This window comes from Podarcis raffonei, chromosome 4 (assembly GCF_027172205.1).
Source record: "Podarcis raffonei isolate rPodRaf1 chromosome 4, rPodRaf1.pri, whole genome shotgun sequence".
Lineage (NCBI taxonomy): Eukaryota > Metazoa > Chordata > Lepidosauria > Squamata > Lacertidae > Podarcis > Podarcis raffonei.
In genome coordinates, this window is record NC_070605.1 from 100,747,321 (window position 1) to 100,767,721 (window position 20,401).

At 39.4% G+C, this 20,401-nt stretch overlaps 1 protein-coding gene across 4 annotated transcripts in view; it reads left to right on the top strand.

The window, feature by feature from the left end:
- Window positions 1-20,401, top strand: part of KLHL1 (kelch like family member 1) — a 134,687-nt gene that overhangs the window by 81,616 nt on the left and 32,670 nt on the right. For 2 of the 4 annotated variants that reach the window (XM_053384691.1, XM_053384692.1), the window contains exons 6-7: window positions 4,197-4,383; window positions 11,947-12,171. In XM_053384691.1, the coding sequence (XP_053240666.1) occupies window positions 4,197-4,383; window positions 11,947-12,171 (412 nt within the window). Of the gene's footprint in view, window positions 1-4,196; window positions 4,384-11,943; window positions 12,172-20,401 lie in introns of all 4 variants that reach the window. The other 2 variants (XM_053384688.1, XM_053384690.1) reach the window with 1 other exon arrangement.

Here is a 20,401-nt window from a genome sequence, read left to right on the forward strand (position 1 = left end):
CGAGAGCAGAAGATGTCTGCAAGGCTTAACTTTTGTGAACATGCCTAAGCCGGGTTTTTGTCAGAATCTTGATATGGATTGGAATAACAAATAACTACTTAGAATGCATTGCAGAGCTTTTACAAAAGCAATGATTTCCCCCCAGATAATAAGATACCCTATTAACCTCAAAATAATATAACCAGCTGATCAGCTAGCTGATCAGACTGAAGTGCTGCGAGAAAAGGTCGAGCAAGTGTTTTGCACTGGCTGGAAAGTATTGGCAGGTTGCAAGAGAGTTTTCACTGAAAGGCATCAAGAAAATGACTGACTAAACTCAGTGGGTTTATAATCAATCTACCTTGTCTTATCTAAAGAGGTTTAGAAGATATTGTGTTAGATATCTGTTAGAAGAGATTATCAGATTCCTGCAATGTGGACTCAGTGGACTGCAAAGTGTTTCAGCAAGAATGTGGCTTAAAAGTTCTAGTCAGTTCTAGCCCATTGTTAGGAACTGACATTTCTGAGAAACCTTCATTCTTAGTTTCTTTAAAATGCACCTTGATCTGAATAAATTTGAAGTTGTAACCCACTGTATGTAGTATAGTGGCTATTCTTTTCAGCTGTGTTACTGATACAAAATATCAAAATGGTTAAATTATTTCTACCCCAACATATAAAGTGAAGCTTTTCATATCAAGTTCTAACAAACTTAAAAAGGTGTTAATCTAAAAATTGTTAATATAATCACCTGAGATTTCTGACCAGATACATCTAGGATTTCCCTGTAAACAAGACATTGTCCAGTGCCAAACCAAATTCTCATTAAGAGATGAAACCTAGGTTGGTACACTCAACAATTAGGCCCATCACATGGAGAATAAAACTTCAGATAAATTAACCTCATTTGTCATGTATGTAAAACCTACATCTTAAGAGACAGATTTAAACACATTTTAAGTGGAGCATTATACTGTGCCTTAACCCTATCTAAAACAAAGTCTATTTTGATTTGATTTTAAAATAATTTACCAACTAAATATAGGGCCAGACTTTGAAAAGCAGCCCAGATTTTTTATCTGCATTCATAGGTTCAAATTGAGGTTCTGCTTCAGAAATTTTCAGAAGACACAATTCTGAACCCCAATAAAGTTTTTTTGGGGAGAAATGCTTGCCATGTTGGGTGAGGCTTCCTTTCCATCAATCTCCCCCCCCCTTCAGCGGGATTTTTAAAAAGCACTTTAAATGTGTATCTGTCTTTTTACTATTTAATGAATTTACAGTCTATCCACACTATCTTGTTTTAAGCTAAACAAATTGTGATATTCAACTAAGTTTACTCTTAAGTGAGCCTATTGAAATTAATGGCCCCAATTTATTCATATTCATTAATTTAAATAGATTGACTCTTAGTAAAACTTAGTTGAATACAACCCATACATAGGATTGTGTTGAATACCAGTTAATCTCATGAAAAGATAATCTTTCAACATCTCTTTTGCTTATCTTTCTTTGAGTGTTTTTAACATTTTGTCCTTATTTTCCTGCCATTAGCTTATACTAGTCATGCCTCCTCTGTTGATAAACAAATTGACTTGCATTGGTTATGCACAGCAACGAAGAATTTCATTGTCCTTGAATCATTCAACATCTGCATCAACTGCTTTCTCATTACAGAGAAGAATTCAGTGTGAACATGTTGCAATAAATTGATAAATTCTGTTTATTGGTTTTAAAACTGGATTCTCATGCTTTTGTTTCAACGACTTTCGTCCCATTTAATGACCAAGCATAGGATTTGGTGAAATGTTTACAGTGGTGCCACATTGGGAATGGATGAAGGCATCTATGGAATTCCTGTCTGCACAATGTGATTATTCTCAATATTTTTTCCAAGCCCAAGCAGAACGATTCTTCTTCTTCTTTAATAGAATCTCTAATTCTGTTAAAGTAATTCTAACACTAAGTACACTCTTCTGCTTGCATTTTCTAGTACAAAACGCTTGGTAAGGGTAAAACAACACATTATATTAAATGTGTGGCTGTTAGCACTTATGGAGAGCTCCATGTTTCTTCTCTTCCACCTGTAACTCTAAGGCAATTCACCCATGTCTTCCAGAAATTCTGTTGCTATGCTTTCCTACGACACATAATTGGCTGCTGGTGACAGGGAATGCTGTCAAACACACTACATTGTGATGTCAGGATGTGTAAGTTGTGTCTTAGAGAGAGGGGGGGGGGAAATATACTGTTCTTCCATTGATTGAAAAATTGTCAGATAGATGCAGATACATTCTTGTATTACTTATTTCTGAACAAGCTATTTACTCAACTCCCCTGGGGATGCATAGCATGGAAGGGAAGTTTATGATAGAGCTAGGGCAGCAGCTAATTAAATTTTAGTTATTCCATCCAACACTTTGGGAAGATGAAATGTACAGGGGCGGGAGCCCAGTATTTGCTTTGCTGACTTATTGAACCAACATTACAGGTTAATTTCCTGTGTAGGAGATTTTTCTAGCATCAGCCATATTTTCTAAATTTATCTAAGGCAGATAGTAAAACAAGTTATCAATTTTGACTATTTTCTGAGAAAATGTGTACGCTTCTGTTATTGTGGCTATTATTTTTAAAGTTACTACAAGGATTGACATTCGCTCCAAGGTTGCCTTTCTGGATATATTAGAATTAAATTAATTTTACCTCATGTTTCTTAAGCATCAGTTGGAAGCATTGTGACCCAGTAGAGAATGTTCCCGTTTGCACATAACGGTAAGCTGTGGTCTAAAACAAACAATGAGTTATCTGCCACAGATAACAAGCATACTGGTGCACACTGCTCTGCGGCCTGTGCATTCTCTCCCTATGCCTTGCCAGGATGAAGTGTTAGTTTAATATTACATGTCAACCATGGTTTGCTTTCCCCAAACATACTACAAGTGCTGGTTTCCACATAATCCGAAGATAGTGCTGTAGTTTGTTTCCTTCCAGCATGGCGCCGGGGTGGGGGGGGGGGAGGGAGGCAAATGCAACTGAACAGCATAAACCATGGTTTATGGTTTATCATAATGACAATCACACTTTACATTGTGGGTGCCCTTTTGCGGGATCGCGCGTGTTGCTACAGTTCCCAGGGAGCTTACTGACAAATGGGCTGGCTTGCCTCTCAGTGTTAATTTTTGGAGGTTCACGCCCAGCCTCAGCGGTCAAGTTTCTTGCTGGGAGGTGGGGCCAGCCCCATTTATAAATAGGGGGTGGAGCTGAAATAGCCAGGCAGTTGGCTCTGGAGATTCACCCTCCCTACCCTCCCTTTGTTTAATGTTTCTTGTTTGCAGGTTAACTTTTTCTTCCTCTTTAGCGGGCGCTGCTATGGTCTTTGACTGGTTGCTGTCAAAGTACCGGAAAGATATTTTCCTGCATTGGCAGGTTTTGTCTTCCCCGTAGCAATTCGTCACAACTTTGACGGCTATGGCCTTGGGTGGAATCCTTTAGTCTTTCTCCCCCCTATATGGGGGCGTGGGCATGAAGTAGTGACTCACCCCCTGCAGCAGTGATTCCAGGATCCCCCTCTTAAAGGGCTTATATATATGGGTGTCACTGGCCATACACTGAAAGGTTGTCAGTGAACTACCCTGCGTGCGGGGATATGGGCTGGGTTGCCTTCTACAATTACATCACGCAGAGCACCCCATATCCCATTCACCCTGATGAGCCCCAGTTCCCCCTGGCTGTGGGGCTGAGAGGGATACACTCCCAAGGCCTAAGCCAAGGTCTTCCTACATTCAGAAATTTAATAAAGTTGTGGCCTAATTTTAATTCCATATAATGTTGTCAGAGTCTTTATTCCTTTCTTGTGATCCCTGGGGGGCTGGGGCTGTTGCTGCCTGGTCACGCAATGTGTAAACCAGGTGTGTCTCACATGAATTTGATACCTGGAAGTTCAAGTCTTTGCTTAGTCCTTAATTCATTGTCTGAACTTTTATTTTCACTGTATACCCCACACACCATACAGCATCTGTGTGACTCCGTGAACAGAGCATGTTGAAGATAGACTGGGGAAATACATATTCAAACCCTGCTTAGCCTTGAAGCTCATAGTGCATCCCCCAGCCCAAGTCCCATTCATGTCACTGAGGCTTGTGTAAGCAGAACTCTCCGGGAGTTGGGCTATAAAGAATGGGATGTCATTACTAAATCACAACTCATATAATTCACAGATTTTAGCTGACCTAGAAAACCACGCACTTTTTAAAGATGACCTGGAATGTCAGAAGCTGATTCTGGAAGCCATGAAATACCATCTCTTGCCAGAAAGACGGACTCTTATGCAAAGCCCAAGAACTAAACCAAGAAAATCCACAGTTGGGACCCTGTATGCAGTTGGAGGAATGGACAACAACAAAGGTACTAATTAACAGTTATTGATTTGATAAAGACAGAATAGTCCCCATCCCCCATCTCTCCCTAGGAGTGACTGGAATCCTTCATGCAGAAAGAAATCTACAATGTAAATTGTATTGTGGGCTAAACGGTAAAATCTCTTTTAATCTCAATAAATAATTGAGTAGTTTAATAGAAAGGGCAGAATACTGATTGCTCTTCCATGAGGTATTTCAATCTGCTTCATTGTTCTAGAAGAAGAAACACCAAGGGAGTTAGCTGGGTCGCAAAATAAAAATGTTTTTTTAAAAAAGTAATAATGTCAGACACACTCTGATTGAAAAGGTGGGGAGGAGAGAGAAATCCTGGATTCAAAGCCCTAGGTTATCTCAGCTCTCAATGAATCATTGTCTGGAGGTGAACACAGGGAAAAGAAAACTTTAAAATAACCCAAGCAGGAAATTCAACTATAAAAAAATCAGACATTATAGTAATGGGAAGAGATAAAAGCTGATTTACTGAAACATTAATTTCAAATATCCTATTCCTTAATCTTACGATTAAATCTAAAACTATCAAACAAATGAGATTTTGATAAACACATAAACTGGATGGGTATAGGACGAGTTACAAAAAAATATACTCCCCCCCTTAGTATTTGTAAAGGTGGACAAATACACATAGGTCTATGGCTTCAAATGCCAAAGCATTCTTTCTTAATTGTCAAGACATATGTGGGCAACATCCAATGATGTCTGTCCGCTTGCTCAGTGGGACTTACGGTTTCTCTTCTCCCCTTTTAGCCCTCAAATATGCTCTGGAGGGTCATTCACATCCCAACCTTTATCTTTAATCAGTTTTCCTTTATCCATAAGTGTGCACAAAGGGAGTAGAATTTTGTTCCTGTTAACTTCATCAGAATGGCATTCAGGAAGAGAAAAGACAGATTGCAAAAGTTACTCACTATAAGGTTCTACTGAAAGAGCCACATAAGAATGGTTGAGATGACAACGGTGTATGATGTGTCAAGGTCTTAAGGTTGCCAGGAAGCAGTAGCAGAACCTCAGACGTATTAAGTGAACAGCCTGGGCATGTATGCATTGCTAGAAATTTGTCATGCCTGTGGTCTTAAGAATAAAATAAAGGTAGTGGCCTTGAACCAAGTCATACTCTAGGTCCATCTCCTTCAGTTTTGTTGGCCATAGCAGTGGATCTCTAGGGTTTCATGAAGGACTTCTGCCCTAGACACCAGCAATTGAACTTGGGACCCCAAAGGTAGAGTCAAACTTCATGGAGTCCTTCTTGGCTGAGTCAACCTAAGCAGAGGGAAAACAAGCCTTTAAAATAGTGTTTTGAGTCACATCACACCTTTACTGGCTTACCTGGCTCAGGGATGCCAGGTCACATGACTGAGTTGAATGCTTTTAAGATCCAGCCTGAGACCCTCCTCTCTGGCCCCACACCTGCCATGCCTCCAAGACACCCACTTTTTCAAGGCTTAATCTGGTTTAGGGTCCGCTCAGCTAGCAGGGTGTTAGCTTAGTTGGGACAGGGGAGATATGCTGTTGTATCTCCAGCTGGGCTGGAAACCTCCTGGCTCAGCCAGAGATCTTCTGGATCCTCACTCTGCTCATCCCAGCGGATCTTGCTATAGAATTGCTACTTAAGCCTGCATAGGACCGCAGCCTTAAAATAGTGTACTGGTGACAATTCATTTCTAGCACAGTATTACGTATTGTGATTTGCTGACACAGCTCTTGGTGCTCAAGCTGCTGATCAAGCTAAAAGTCGAGGAGCATGTTGAACATGGGTGTTTTAATTATGTGTGGGTTGTGTTACACAAATTTTCATTTTGCCATTAATTATAGAAGATTTCAAGGTCTATCTTACCTTCCATCTTATCGAATATCAACCCTGTTCTCTATAACAGATAAAACATTGAGCAAACGTTGAACAAACTACCCAACATTGAATGGTTGTCACCCAGAGAACTCAGTAGTAGTGTAACTCAGAAATATAATAAATGTAAGAACTGGGCAGCACTCTCATTGCTCTGATAGGTGTGATGTTAGAGACACTGCTTTAATAGACAGAGCAGCATGTGGATTTTAGCTCTCCAATTGCTCCCTAGAGTGAACCATTTTATACAGAACATGAAAGAGAACCTAATTAGTTCTTTATAACTTCATATAATAGCCACTTTTTTGCTATGAAAGTTTATCACAGCAAGCCATTCTTTATGCTAGTTTATAGTTCTAAAGAAAAGCTAATTAATTTAACCACTTGCACATGCGGCCACTCCACTGGTGGTCTCAGTGTGGTCCAACATCAAAAAACACTCTACACCAGGTCAAGAAGGTTATGGATTCACCAGATGGAGTATAGATGCTCGAGGGATGAGTGGGAAAACAACAAAAAGCAGAGAGAAAGCTAGGATGATAAGCATAAAGAATGTAAGTTGGAGAGGGACTTCCCACTGTCAGCAGGTGGTTTAAGTAGGAGAACAGAATGTCTTTCTAGAGTAAAGCAATGGAGGTTTGATCCTTTGTCATCCATTTTGACTGCGTAATGCAGCCATTTGAATTCGACAGAATGTGGTTTATCCTCTTCACATAGAAGAGAGAGAGAAAGGGGATGGGGAACTTCTTCCTTCAGCCCCCTGATGAGATAATAATCATGATGGAAAACTAACATTTTGCAAATTATTTGAAAATAATTTTGCTCTCTGAAATCAGTCTGTGTGGATACTTCCTCTGCATTTTTGCAAATGGAAATGTGAATTTCAAAATATTAATCTCTTGAATGAATCTTCATGTAGTGGCATGGGTTTCAGGTGTTGTTCTCTAGGTGAGCAAGTAAGGCTAATTCTTAAATCCACTTCCTTGAGAATAACCCCACTGAACTCAGTGGGACTGTTTCTGAGTATACAGATAAAAGGTTTTGCTGTAAACGTACATTTTTTCCATATATTTATTTATTTAAAACATTTGCCCCCAACCTTCAGTTCACTCCCCGAGGAGGCTGGTGATAAGGCTTGTGGTGCAATCCAAAATGACAGTTTTGAAAGTGAAAATGCTATGTTTATGCTCATATTTCATCCAAAATGATATATTTCTGTTAATGCATCATGAGGTTTGCTAAAAATTCATGAGTTACAAATATCAGCGGAAACTTCTGCAGCTGCAGGAGCTGCCTATCCACAGTCCATGTGTGCGTGTGTGCGCGCACGCAGAGATATACATGGATATTCATATGTAGTGGCATAGCAAGCCAAAAATTCAGTGGGGAGTGAGGAACAGAAATAAGGCACCACCTGGGTATAGATACTGTATAGATGCTACATATTTTTTTATTAATTTATTTCAGTGATTTTATTAATTTTATTTCAGTGGACGCAGGTGGCGCTGTGGGTAAAAGCCTCAGCGCCTAGGGCTTGCCGATCGAAAGGTCGGCGGTTCGAATCCCCGCGGCGGGGTGCGCTCCCGTTGCTTGGTCCCAGCGCCTGCCAACCTAGCAGTTCGAAAGCACCCCCGGGTGCAAGTAGATAAATAGGGACCGCTCTGGCGGGAAGGTAAACGGCGTTTCCGTGTGCTGCTCTGGCTCACCAGATGCAGCTTTGTCACGCTGGCCACGTGACCCGGAAGTGGCTCCGGACAGCGCTGGCCCCTGGCCTCTTGAGTGAGATGGGCACACAACCCTAGAGTCTGTCAAGACTGGCCCGTACGGGCAGGGGTACCTTTACCTTTACCTTTCAGTGGTTTTTATGGGACAAGAAGAGGGACTGCAGTCAGGAGAATCACTGTGAGAGCATGCTTGCCTAACATAGCCCAGTTTCGGGGGGGGGGGGAGAGATGGGACAGTCTGCAATGCAAGCAAGTGTATTGCCTCCATTTGCTTCTCTTGCTTTCTGAGCTTACAACAGGTTTGCAATTTCTACAGAACATGCAACTCCTGGTTCTAATGGCGTAGAACCAGGAACAGATTTTGTTGCTGTTAAAATAATTTTCATCCCATTAACTCAGGGGTCAGCAAACTTTTTCAGCAGGGGGCTGGTCCACTGTCCCTCAGACCTTGTGGGGAGCTGGACTATATTTTGAAAAATAATAATGAATGAATTCTTATGCCCCACAAATAACCCAGAGATGCATTTTAAATAAAAGGGCATATTCTAGTCATGTAAAAACACACTGATTCCCAGACCATCCGCAGGCCGGATTTAGAAGGCGATTGGGCCGGATCCAGCCCCGGGGCCTTAGTTTGTCTACGCATGCATTAACTCATACTGAAAAAAAAGATTTTCTCACACCCTCTTTGGTACTGATCCACTCTGATGTCTCAATATAAGCTATGCACTCAGCTGCTTTACAATGTAGAATTCACTTCAATGGGCAAATGTTCTTTAAGCCAAATAATAACAAACATACTAATAATGGATTACTTAAAAGTTAAGATTACTCGAAATGTATGTTAGGGTTTATTAAACACTGTTTTCCATTTTAAAATGAAAATCAGCATGATACAGTTTTTTAGGAGTTGCCAAACCCAAACAGGAAAAGGAAGTTTGTTTTTTCAGCTCTGCTTTTACATTCTGGGGTGCAGTGTTGAGGTGCAGAGATTGGATTCTGTACATTCAGAATAGAAATGCCTCCAGGGTGAATCTCTTTACAGTTACTGTTGCATTGTACCATCTGAAGCTATCAAGAAGAACAAGAAATTGAAGTCTATAGCTATAGGCTCTGTAAATCATTTTTCTTCTTGAGGCTCTTTCTGCTGATTCTGCTCCTGCTGAAGTTGCTGCTGACATATACCTTTGACCATTTTGTTCAAGATTTAGAGATGTTGCTTTGAGTAGGTGCAAACTGATGACCTTGGCCTAGTGATCTGCAACAGTCTGTGCTGAAATAAAAAGATATCTATTGAGGTGGAACGAATGTGATTGAACTGGGTTATTGACACAGATATCAAGGAGAATTTATTCAGAGGAAGGAAAGAACCTAGGCAGCAGAAAAAGGGAAGATTGCTTTCTTTTTTTGCTTGCTTGTTAAGGCAGATTTCATGGGATATGTCAAAGTTATGCAAACAATGGTTTAATTTTACTTTTTAGTTGAAAAGTGACACAAAATGGACACAACCATTTTCTGATGTGTACATTTACTAGACTGAAATACTGCATGTGGTTCATTCTAGAATGGTGTGTGTGTGTGTGTGTGTGTGTGTGTGTATCCCGAAACTCTGGAGTAGCTTTCCTTTTGGAATCAGCAAGTGGTAGACTGTAACTAACATACATAGATAGATAGATAGATAGATAGATAGATAGATAGATAGAGATAGATAGATAGGTAAAAGGACCCCTGACCATTAGGTCCCCCGACTCTGGGGTTGCGGCGCTCATCTCACTTTATTGGCCGAGGGAGCCGGAGTACAGCTTCCGGGTCATGTGGCCAGCATGACTAAGCCGCTTCTGGCGAACCAGAGCAGCGCACGGAAACGCCATTTACCTTTCCGCCGGAGTGGTACCTATTTCTCTACTTGCACTTTGACATGCTTTCGAACTGCTAGGTTGGCAGGAGCAGGGACCGAGCAATGGGAGCTCACCCCGTTGCGGGGATTCGAACCGCTGACCTTCTGATTGACAATATATATAGTAATGCCTGTCAATTTTTTGGTGAACTGTATATAAATTTAGACCACCCTTGGGGAATGAGGAAGAGAAGGGCAAAATTGGGAATTGTGAAACCCCACTGATGAACTTCACTTGTCCAGGGGTGGACAGTCTGTTGTCAAGGCACAATTTGCATTCCCATGGTCCCAGACAGAAATGTGTGTTTTTCGTGGGGAGCAGGCTGAACACCTATTATAGCAAGCACTAGAATGTCATGTTGTTTAATGCTTTATTTTCTGTGCCAAATATATAATTCATAGTGCAAACTAATCGATTCCTCAAAAACATTCTTCCTCTGGGCACTTTATAATTTTTTATAATTTCATTTGGTGCAGCTTACCTTATGGTTGTGAGGGGGCCATGTGGGTTGCATGTGTCTTTTTCTTTCCGTGGAGCATTTCCTCAGTGCTCAGCACCCTCTCCAGCAGCATATACTTCCTGACCTGAAAAGCCCTGTGTGAGAAGTTATATCACTCAACCTCTTAACCACTTTGAAAGTAAGGAATGCACATTAAAAACCCTGCATCTCACCCATGAGAATTTTGCTGGACATTTCTCTCCCCTTTCATAACTTCTTCAAATGCAATTTCATTCACTGTAAACTGAAGAAGAATTTTTGGCACATTACTCATTAAAACAAACTAGCTGTGTAACCATATTTTGTGTGCAAAACATACAAAACTACAATTAACAGTTGTTTGGTAATTTTTAAAGGCAAAAAAATAGTACCATACACTTAGCACAGACTGAGATACTTTCAACCATTTGAAAATGCATGCCGTGTTAATCTACTTTGCAATACCAAAAAACAGCTCTGCAAGTGGTTGTACTCAGTTGTTTCTAATTAGTGAATTAATTCATTTATATCAGTTTCAGTTTTGAATTAAGAACTGTGAAAAAAACCCACCTTAAGATAATTGAATGCAGAAATTAGTTCATATTTCTTGTAGCTGAGCAAATTAGAATGGAATTTAATATATCCAGTTGGGCATCCACATTATTATTGTTCTGTTACACTGGGATTCAAATTACATCTCTTTTTTATTAAAAACTTTAGCTTTGACAAAGTTTATTTTCATTTGTATCATTGCAGTTTATTTGCTAAAGAACATTTATTCATAGATATAGATATAGCTATAGATATAGATATAAGATATAAGATATATTACAAAGAATAACTTTTTTATCATACTATGAGGAAATAGATTAGAAACATTTAATTGCAAACTATAATGAATGCAGCTTTCTCTGTAGGGGCAAATAGTGGTCGGAGAGGAGGCATGACTTGGATGTGCAAGTGTGAAAACAAAGCAGAAAAGAAGTTAAGTTGATACTAGTAATCTGTCCTTTAGAGTATTTTAAATTCAGCTCATTTAGACATCCTCTCCATAAAAATATGCAATGCATTATTTTATTTTCTACTGATTGAGACTGTGAATAGACTCAGAGCACTGCTTATATTACAGTTAAAGTGTGGGAAGTGAAGCAGCATAGCTTATTTTTGCACAAGTTGGAGGAGCTACAGCAGGATAGAAAGCAGATAAAGAAGAATCATTTGATTTTGGTATCAAACAAAAGTCCAAATCAGACAAACAAATATGGTGAAACAGGGTGTTTACATTTGGTGTAATTTTGGCCATAAAATCACTAACTATCAGTAAAAACTGGTATGCCAAGTTTTTCATCTCCATAGTGAAGGGGATTACAAAATTAGTCCATTACTATCATTTGGATTCACGAGCCTATAATTATTGGGTTTTTGACTTCATTTTCAATAAAAGAGACATCAAATTTTAAGGGCATTTCCCCCATAGATAGTGCCTTTTCCAATTACAAAAAGAAACAGTTGAGGAGATGTATTCCAATTTTTGTCTGTAAATCATGTAAATGCTGTTATTAAATACATTATTGATTTTTCTTAGCAGGTGCTACAACCATAGAGAAGTATGATCTCAGGACAAATATATGGATCCAAGCTGGAGTGATGAACGGCAGAAGGCTGCAGTTTGGTGTAGCTGTCATTGATGACAAACTCTTTGTTATTGGAGGCCGAGATGGTTTAAAGACGTTAAACACAGTCGAATGTTACAATCCAAAGACAAAAGCATGGACTGTTTTGCCTCCAATGTCAACCCATAGGCATGGCTTAGGTAAGTATTCAGTTTCCCAAAGCTATCTGTATATAAACAAAATGTAATCAGCAATGTCACAAGCATTTTCAGTACATGTGCATATCTATATTTATGCAGAAATGCACGAAGGAACTTAGGTGCAGGCTTGTGTAAACAACTGAAATAATATCTGCGTATGGTTGGCATCCTAGAGTATGATAATGACTGGACTTAGCTGGTTCTCAAATAGTTCTGTTGAAGTTGTAAAGTCAGTGGTAAGCCATCGTAGCTAAATGATGTGACTAGTAAACAAGCCATGATTGTGGAGAAAGCCCAGTAAATAGGACATACATATTACGTCCCCATCATGTGTTTAAAGGCCTGGACAGGTAAAAGTATATATAAGAGCACTCATGGTACTTTGTGTAAGTGTTCATCTATGTGTGTACCAAATTCTAGCCCATTCTGGCATAGTTTTATTATATATGTGACATCAATAGAACATGGTTATAGGGCCACCAAGAACACATGGCGATTTGTTGGAATGATACCTTTGTTAAAAAACTGAAATGACTTACAAGTTAAATGGGACCGAATAGATACTGATGCTTCTGTGTAGAAATAAAAAAGGTGTGTATAAATCATTGTTTATTATCTATATGCATTTCAATTAAGAAAAGGACTAAAAAAAAAGCCTGTATTTTACTAACTTGCAATTTGGTGGCCTTAAAATATTTGTCAGTTATCCTACTGTGAGTAAAAATTGAATCATATCATTTTAAAAGAAATCCTGGGCTGCCTAATCTGTTCCCCTCTGGATATTGGACTACAGTTCCCATCCCCTGCGGCCATTGTCTGTGCTGGCTAGATCTCATAGAGTCCAACAGCACCTGGAGGGGCCAATATAAGCTTCCAGTGGTTCGACTCAGTAACTATCCTGTTACTACCCAGATATCCCTAAATTATTCAATCCTCCTTTTCAGAGTATTTCTTTTGTTACCAGACATTCCCTCTATTTCCAGTGTTCAGGTGTCAGTGCTGGATTAGTCAAAACACCACCACCCATATGCAAGAGGTAGGTATCAGCAGGCTTGGCAGAGTCCCAAGGTTTGCAGAGTACCCCCCCCCACCCCCCAAAAAACTAATGGTAAAACATCTAATGGGCAGGCAGGAGGGGAATAAAATGGAATATCTTGAAGGAGGGAGTGGCTGGCTAACTAGAGGAATTTCATTTTCAGTTTCCTATTCTAACCATTTTGGTGCTTAATTTTTTTTTTAACGAGAAAACAGCTGTCTTTGTTCACATCTGCTAAGTTCATTGACACCAAATATAATAACACAGGTGCATAATTGGCTTTTAAAATAATTGTATACCTTGCACATGCAACAGAAGATCATAACAGATTTCACATCTTGTAGGTGAACTTCAAAATACTGCCTTAATTTTCAGCTTCTAAATGATGGATTGTTATTTCATTCAAAGAAAGGTCTTTGTAGCTATAGCTCAGTGATCAAACACATTTTTTATAGTTAGAAGGTTGCCGCTTCAGTCCCTGGCATATTCTTTTGAAGGTTCTCAAGCAGCAGTCTGGGAGAGACCTTTAGCTGACACCTTGTAGAGTTGCTCCCAGTCAGAGACAATATGAGCTCAATGATCAATGTCTATAGTAAAAGGAAACACGAGATCTTCAGAAGGAGAGAGAGAGGCTGCAGTCTAGGAAATCTTACTTTTAATAAGTGCTTCTCTTCAAGGATTAGTTTTCCAGGTGCTAAGGTTGTAGTTCTCCCTCCAATAAATGCAACTATCATGAACATTAACTATGTATGGATTATGATTCTGCTACAATGCAAGTTGTGAAAAAAGCTTAGCGAAAAATATTTTGCAGCAGTGGTTACAATAATATAGACGCCATTTGGATAGCTTTGAACAGCACATTGTGAGGGGATAACAGCAAAAGACTATGATGGTTGTTCCCCTTCCCTTCCAACCTCTCCCACAACTGGGATACCCTAGGGGGTGCTGACTCTTTAACATAAGAACAACGAACATGTCTCCCAGATTTGAAGGACTTTGAGCTGGAAGAAGGAAGAGGAATAAATTCTAGGCTCTCATATTTATGTATCCAGGGGCTTAAATTGCTTGTTTCCCTTATAGCAAGGCTCTTCTAAGGCTCTGCTTTCACTGTGCTTCCTGCCTGGACAGAAATATGAAAATTCATTTCATTGTTTCTCATGAAAAGTACCGTATTTTTCGCCCTATAGGACGCACTTTTCCCCCTCCAAAAATGAAGGGGAAATCTGTGTGCGTCCTATGGGGCGAATACAGGCTTTCGCTGAAGCTTAGAGAGCGAGAGGGGTCGGTGCGCACCGACCCCTCTTGCTCTCCAGGCTTCAGGAAGCTATCAGCAAGCCTGGGGAGCCCGCGGGAGTTCCCGCAGGGCTCCCTGGGCTGCGGATAGCAGCCTGCCGCCCAGTGCGCAGGGCTCCCTGAAGCAGAGCGCCCCTTGCGCCGGGCAGACATCTGCAGCGTGGGGAGCCCTGCGGATAGCAGCCTGCCGCCCAGCACGCAGGGCTCCCTGAAGCAGAGCACCCCGCGCGCCGGGCAGACATCTGCAGCGTGGGGAGCCCTGCGGCAGTTCCCGCAGGGCTCCCTAGGCTGCGGATAGCAGCCTGCTGCACGGAGCGTGGGGCCAGCCCCACAAGCTTGGACATCGGCCAGCCCCACAAGCTCGGGGGACAGCGGGGAGGCGGAGCGCCGCCATCCCTCTGTTCCCCGACCTGGTTTGGTTTCCCCAACCTGTTTTTTTTCCTTTATTTCCCCCCCCCAAAAAAAAACTAGGTGCATCCTATGGGACGGAGCGTCCTATAGGACGAATAATACGGTAAATTTGGGAAACTTGTTCACAACTTGCATTGTACAAAAAGTTCAGCTTAATTCCTAGCAATGGATTTTTTTCTCATTGTTTTACCATTCTAGGACAGCCGTGGCACAATACCCTTTCCTCTGCCATAAATTTCTTCCTTATATAAGTCTATTTCAATTAATTGGCAGTAGATAGCTTTAACAATCCTTTCAATCTCTGCAAGATAATTTGTATTGCATTTTAAATCAAGGTCTAGTGATAGTTAGCAATATTCTTATTCCATTTTCTTATTCTTTTAATCACAGCCTATAGCAGTTTAACAACAGGTCTGTCAGTGTTTGCAGTGGATTAAATCACTGTGCAATGGGGACATAGTCCAATCATTTATATCCTTATCAGCAATTTCTTAGAGTTCAACAGCATTTTCCAACAGAAATGTGGATATAATCCCTGCTTATTATGCTGACTCAACAAGTACAGACAGTGATTATTAGCAAAGAAATCAGTGCCTAAAATACATACCTTTGCAATGCTATATTATATATGTCTGGGGAGAAATAAGTCTCACTGAGTTCAATGGGGCTTACTCTCCAGAAAGTGGATATAGGATTGCTGTTTTAGTTTTCCATAATATAGGTTTTCTTGTGCAATTGACATTTGGTTGGAGGTGGGTGGGTTAGATATCATAATATATACTTAAATTGTTGAGTAGTTCTGTAGTACTATCAGATTTAGTCTACCAGACTAAAGCTTCCCCTAAATTAAGGGTTGGAGAACTGTTGATCAGTAGTCAGGCTGCTGCATATACTTCTGCCTGGTTTGGCTTGACTACCTGGTATTTGTAAAAGCAGAGGATCCATAAAATTACTTCTACTACAATTAGCAAGTACACTGCTATGCTATTGGAACCTATAATTTGTCAAATGGGATTTTATCTTTCCTTATACATGAGTGATATAGTCTAGGAGCTATGTATTCACCCTTCATTTCAACTGAATTATCTTTCTTTTGTATATATTTTACTCCTTACAAGCTATTGGCCCCATGCACCGGGGACTATACTGTCTCCCCATTAACCAACCAGGTTGTTGGGAGGTGGCATGTCTACTTTGTGTTGCCGCTTCTTCTTCAGCTCTCCCCTTCTACCCAAGATAACAGCTCCGTGTGCACCAAATTGTTTCACAAAACAATGTGACACCTAAGTGTACTTTGACTAGTTTATCATCATTAGTTAAATGAATATTTTTAACTGTGTTGTGTACTGTGTTTGTATAATGGCTTAATCTTACAGAAATCCAGAGAATTCCTTTTGTTAAAGCCATACCAATGAAAGTATCTCATTTTTAATTTTTGGCCACAGAAATTGTGTTGGTGAATCCAGGATCCCTGTTGTTGTAAATAATATAGCACAGCGTGACCTCAAGGTGAGGTCATTTCAGGTAATGCTGATATCTAGAGCTGAGATGGAACACTTCACGCAATTGATCTATTGATACTTCCTTTTATTTTCTGCCTGTTTCTAATGCCAAGAGACTAACCAAAGTAGTCATTTTTCTCTAGGATATATATTTTCTGTAGATACTCATTGTTCTTCAGGAGTTAAGAGGTAGCTCTGTTGCATAGGTGAGCCCTGTTGCTCTTTCAAACAAATGGTTGTCTCCTTTATGGCACAGCTGATAAACATTATTCTATAGCCAAACTAATGTGATGTGGGAGAGGAATTAATTCATTTCCCGACATCTTTTTCTTTTGCTAACAGCAGCCTTGGGAGGGCTGAGAGTTCAGTCAGGGCCATAGCATTGGAGCACGGAATCTACTCCTTTCCCTTCATGCTATGTCTCTAATCTAAACTGGCTCCCTATTAGCTGTGCAGAGAGAAATATGCATCTATCTATATCTTTATTTCTTATGCAGTCAATAGATTCAGGAGAGGAATAAAAGAAACAGCAACAGTAAAGGCTCAGGAATACTGTGCTGTGTGTGTGGAAGGGAGCAATATGATAAAATGAAGTAAGAGCAAAGAAGGAGAAATAACTGAATGGCCAAAAAACAATCTTCCCCTTCACTTTTGGGAAATAAAAAATGGCTATAACGTTTCCATCTTTTGATAGAAGATAAAATTTCCAGGCATTGTAGCACATCCTGTGTGGATAAAGCATGTCAAATTACAGACAAAAAGGTGCATGGACTTTTAGACAGCACACATTTAAAATTTGCCTTTTTTAAAAGGGGGGAAATAAATATATATAACATTATTACTTTGGGCCATCACTTCATCTTTTGGATGCATAGTTAACTATGCACACATGAATATGGACTTTCTTTTATCTGAGAAGGGCAGAGTAGAATAGCTCCCTATCCATTTTTATCACATCCTACATTATTCACATTTTTTTCTAAATTAAAAAGCCCCAAGTGTGATTTTTCTTCATAGATGAGCTGCTCTAATCCCTTGATAATTTTTGATTGCCCATTTTCGAACCTTTGCAGATCTACAGTATTCTGTTTGGGGTTAGGTGACCAGAACTGTACACAGTATTCCAACTGTGGTCTTCTCATAGATCTGTATAAAGACATTGCAAACTTTGCAGTGCTCTGTGAAACATCTTTCCTAACTATCAATAACATGGAATTAATCTGTTTCTCAGCTGCCTCACACTGGGTCAGCATTTTCATTATTTTCATTATGCTATATACTATAGCCCCAAGGTCCTGGGCCTGGTCAGCCACTGCTAATTTAGACCCCATGAAATTAAGATCTCTTACCCCATTGTTCCTCACTGATCACTTGCTTGCATTGCATTTTCCATTTTACTGCCAATTCATCCATTTGAAGAGAACACCTTGACCCTCTTCACAATGCCTTGTTTTAACCACGTCAAACAATTTGGTATCATCAGCAAACTTGCCCACCACACTGCTGCTTGGTTTATTTATTCATAACAGTATTTATATACCACTGTATCATCAAGATATATCACAGTGATTTACAACAATATATAAATATAAAACCAAGCAATAAAATCAGAAAAAATTAAAAGCAAAAAAAGAAATTAAAAAAATTGTTGTTGATACTGTGTCTATTTTTAAATCAACGTGTATAGGAAAAACAACAACACACCATCTTGGACATGGTAGGTATACAAAAGGGAAAAAAGAGCATACGTAAGAAGAGCATTAGCATCTAATCATAAGGAAAAGAGTTAGAGGGTAAAATAGACAAATGAGAGGAAAACAAATGGAGGAAACACTAGTTAAAGCTACTTCCAAATGTATTTATACTTTATGGGGACTATATTGAGATCAGGGTTTCATTTTTTTTTAAATGATATTTATTAGAGGTTTAATAGTTACAGAAAAAAGAAAAAAAGACAATAAAAAATTAAACAAAACAAAACAATACCTTACAATACATCAAAAAAAAGAAAAACAGAAAGCAATACAACAAAACAACAACAAAAAACAAAGCATTTAAAAACGCATCCAATATTCCGTATCTTTACCTTTCATTTACTTGTTTCATCGACCTCCTCGCACCTCCCTTTTTTGTATTCTAGTTCAAATTAGCTATTTCAGCAAATCCTTTCCATCTTTCTCAATTTTTGTTCTATAATTTATCTTAACACAATCTAACCTTAAATTTTCCACTTTGGCCCATTAACAATCTATTTTTACTTAATTCTTTATAACATTTCTGCTAAAGCCATATAACCTCATTCCAGCATCCTTCTAACATTCATTGATTTTACAATATTTCTGTAAATATACTTTGAATTTTTTCAATCTTCTTCCACCGACTCTTCTCCCTGGTCTCGGATTCTGCCAGTCATTTCCCCCAATTCCATGTAGTCCATCAGCTTCATCTGCCATTCTTCCCAGGTGGGTAGATCTTGTGTCTTCCAGTGCTTTGCGATAAGTATTGTTGCTGCTGTTGTAGCATACATAAAGAAAGTTCTATCCTTCTTTGGCACCAATTGGCCGACCATGCCCAGGAGAAAGGCCTCTGGTTTCTTCAGGAAGGTATATTTAAATACCTTTTTCGTTTCATTATAAATCATCTCCCAGAAGTTCTTAATCCTTGGGCATGTCCACCAAAGGTGAAAGAATGTACTTTCAGTCTCATTACATTTCCAGCATTTATTATCGGGCAAATGGTAGATTTTTGCAAGCTTGACTGGTGTTATGTACCACCTGTAGATCATTTTCATTAAATTCTCTTTTAAGGCATTACATGCCATAAACTTCATACCTGTGGTCCATAACTGTTCCCAGTCAGCCATCATAATGTTATGTCCAACATCTTGTGCCCATTTAATCATAGCAGATTTCCCCGTTTCATCCTGAGTGTTCCATTTCAACAGCAAGTTATACATTCTTGACAAATTCTTAACTTTGAGGTCTAACAATTCTGTTTCCAATTTTGATTTTTCCACCTGGAAGCCTAGTTTTTTGTCCAAATTATATGCCTCCATTATTTGATAATAATGGAGCCAGTCTCGCACTCTGTTTTTTAATTTTTCAAAACTCTGCAATTTTAATCTATCTCCCTCTTGTTCCAGAATTTCCCAATACTTCGGCCATTTGGCCTCCATATTGAGTTTTTTCTGAGCCTTTGCTTCCATTGGTGACAGCCATCTCGGAGTTTTATTCTCTAACAAGTCATTATATCTTATCCAGACATTAAACAATGCTTTTCTGACAATATGGTTTTTAAAAGCTTTGTGTGCTTTAACCTTGTCATACCACAGATATGCATGCCAACCAAATACATTGTTGAAACCTTCCAAATCCAACACATCAGTGTTTTCAAGAAGTATCCATTCTCTCAGCCAACAAAAAGCAGCTGATTCATAGTAAAGTTTAAGGTCTGGCAGGGCAAATCCACCTCTTTCTTTAGCATCAGTTAATATCTTAAATTTTATACGAGGCTTCTTGCCCTGCCAGACAAATCTAGAGATATCTCTCTGCCACTTCTTGAAACAGTCCATTTTGTCCAAAATTTGCAATGTTTGAAACAGAAACAGCATCCTTGGCAATACGTTCATTTTTATCACAGCAATTCGGCCTAACAGTGATAACTTCAAATTTGACCATATTTCTAAGTCCTTTTTCAGTTCAGTCCAACATTTTTCATAGTTATCCTTAAATAAATTTGCATTCTTAGCAGTCATGTTAACCCCTAAATATTTCACTTTCTTAACCAATGTTAATCCTGTCTCCTTCTGAAACTTATCTCTCTCAATCACAGTTAGATTTTTCTCTAAAACCTTAGTTTTCATCTTGTTCAACTTAAAACCTGCTACCTGACCAAATTCTTGAATCAATTCCAGTACTCTTTTAGTACTAGATTCTGGCTCCTGTAGAGTCAATACCAAATCATCAGCAAATGCTTTCAGTTTCTACTG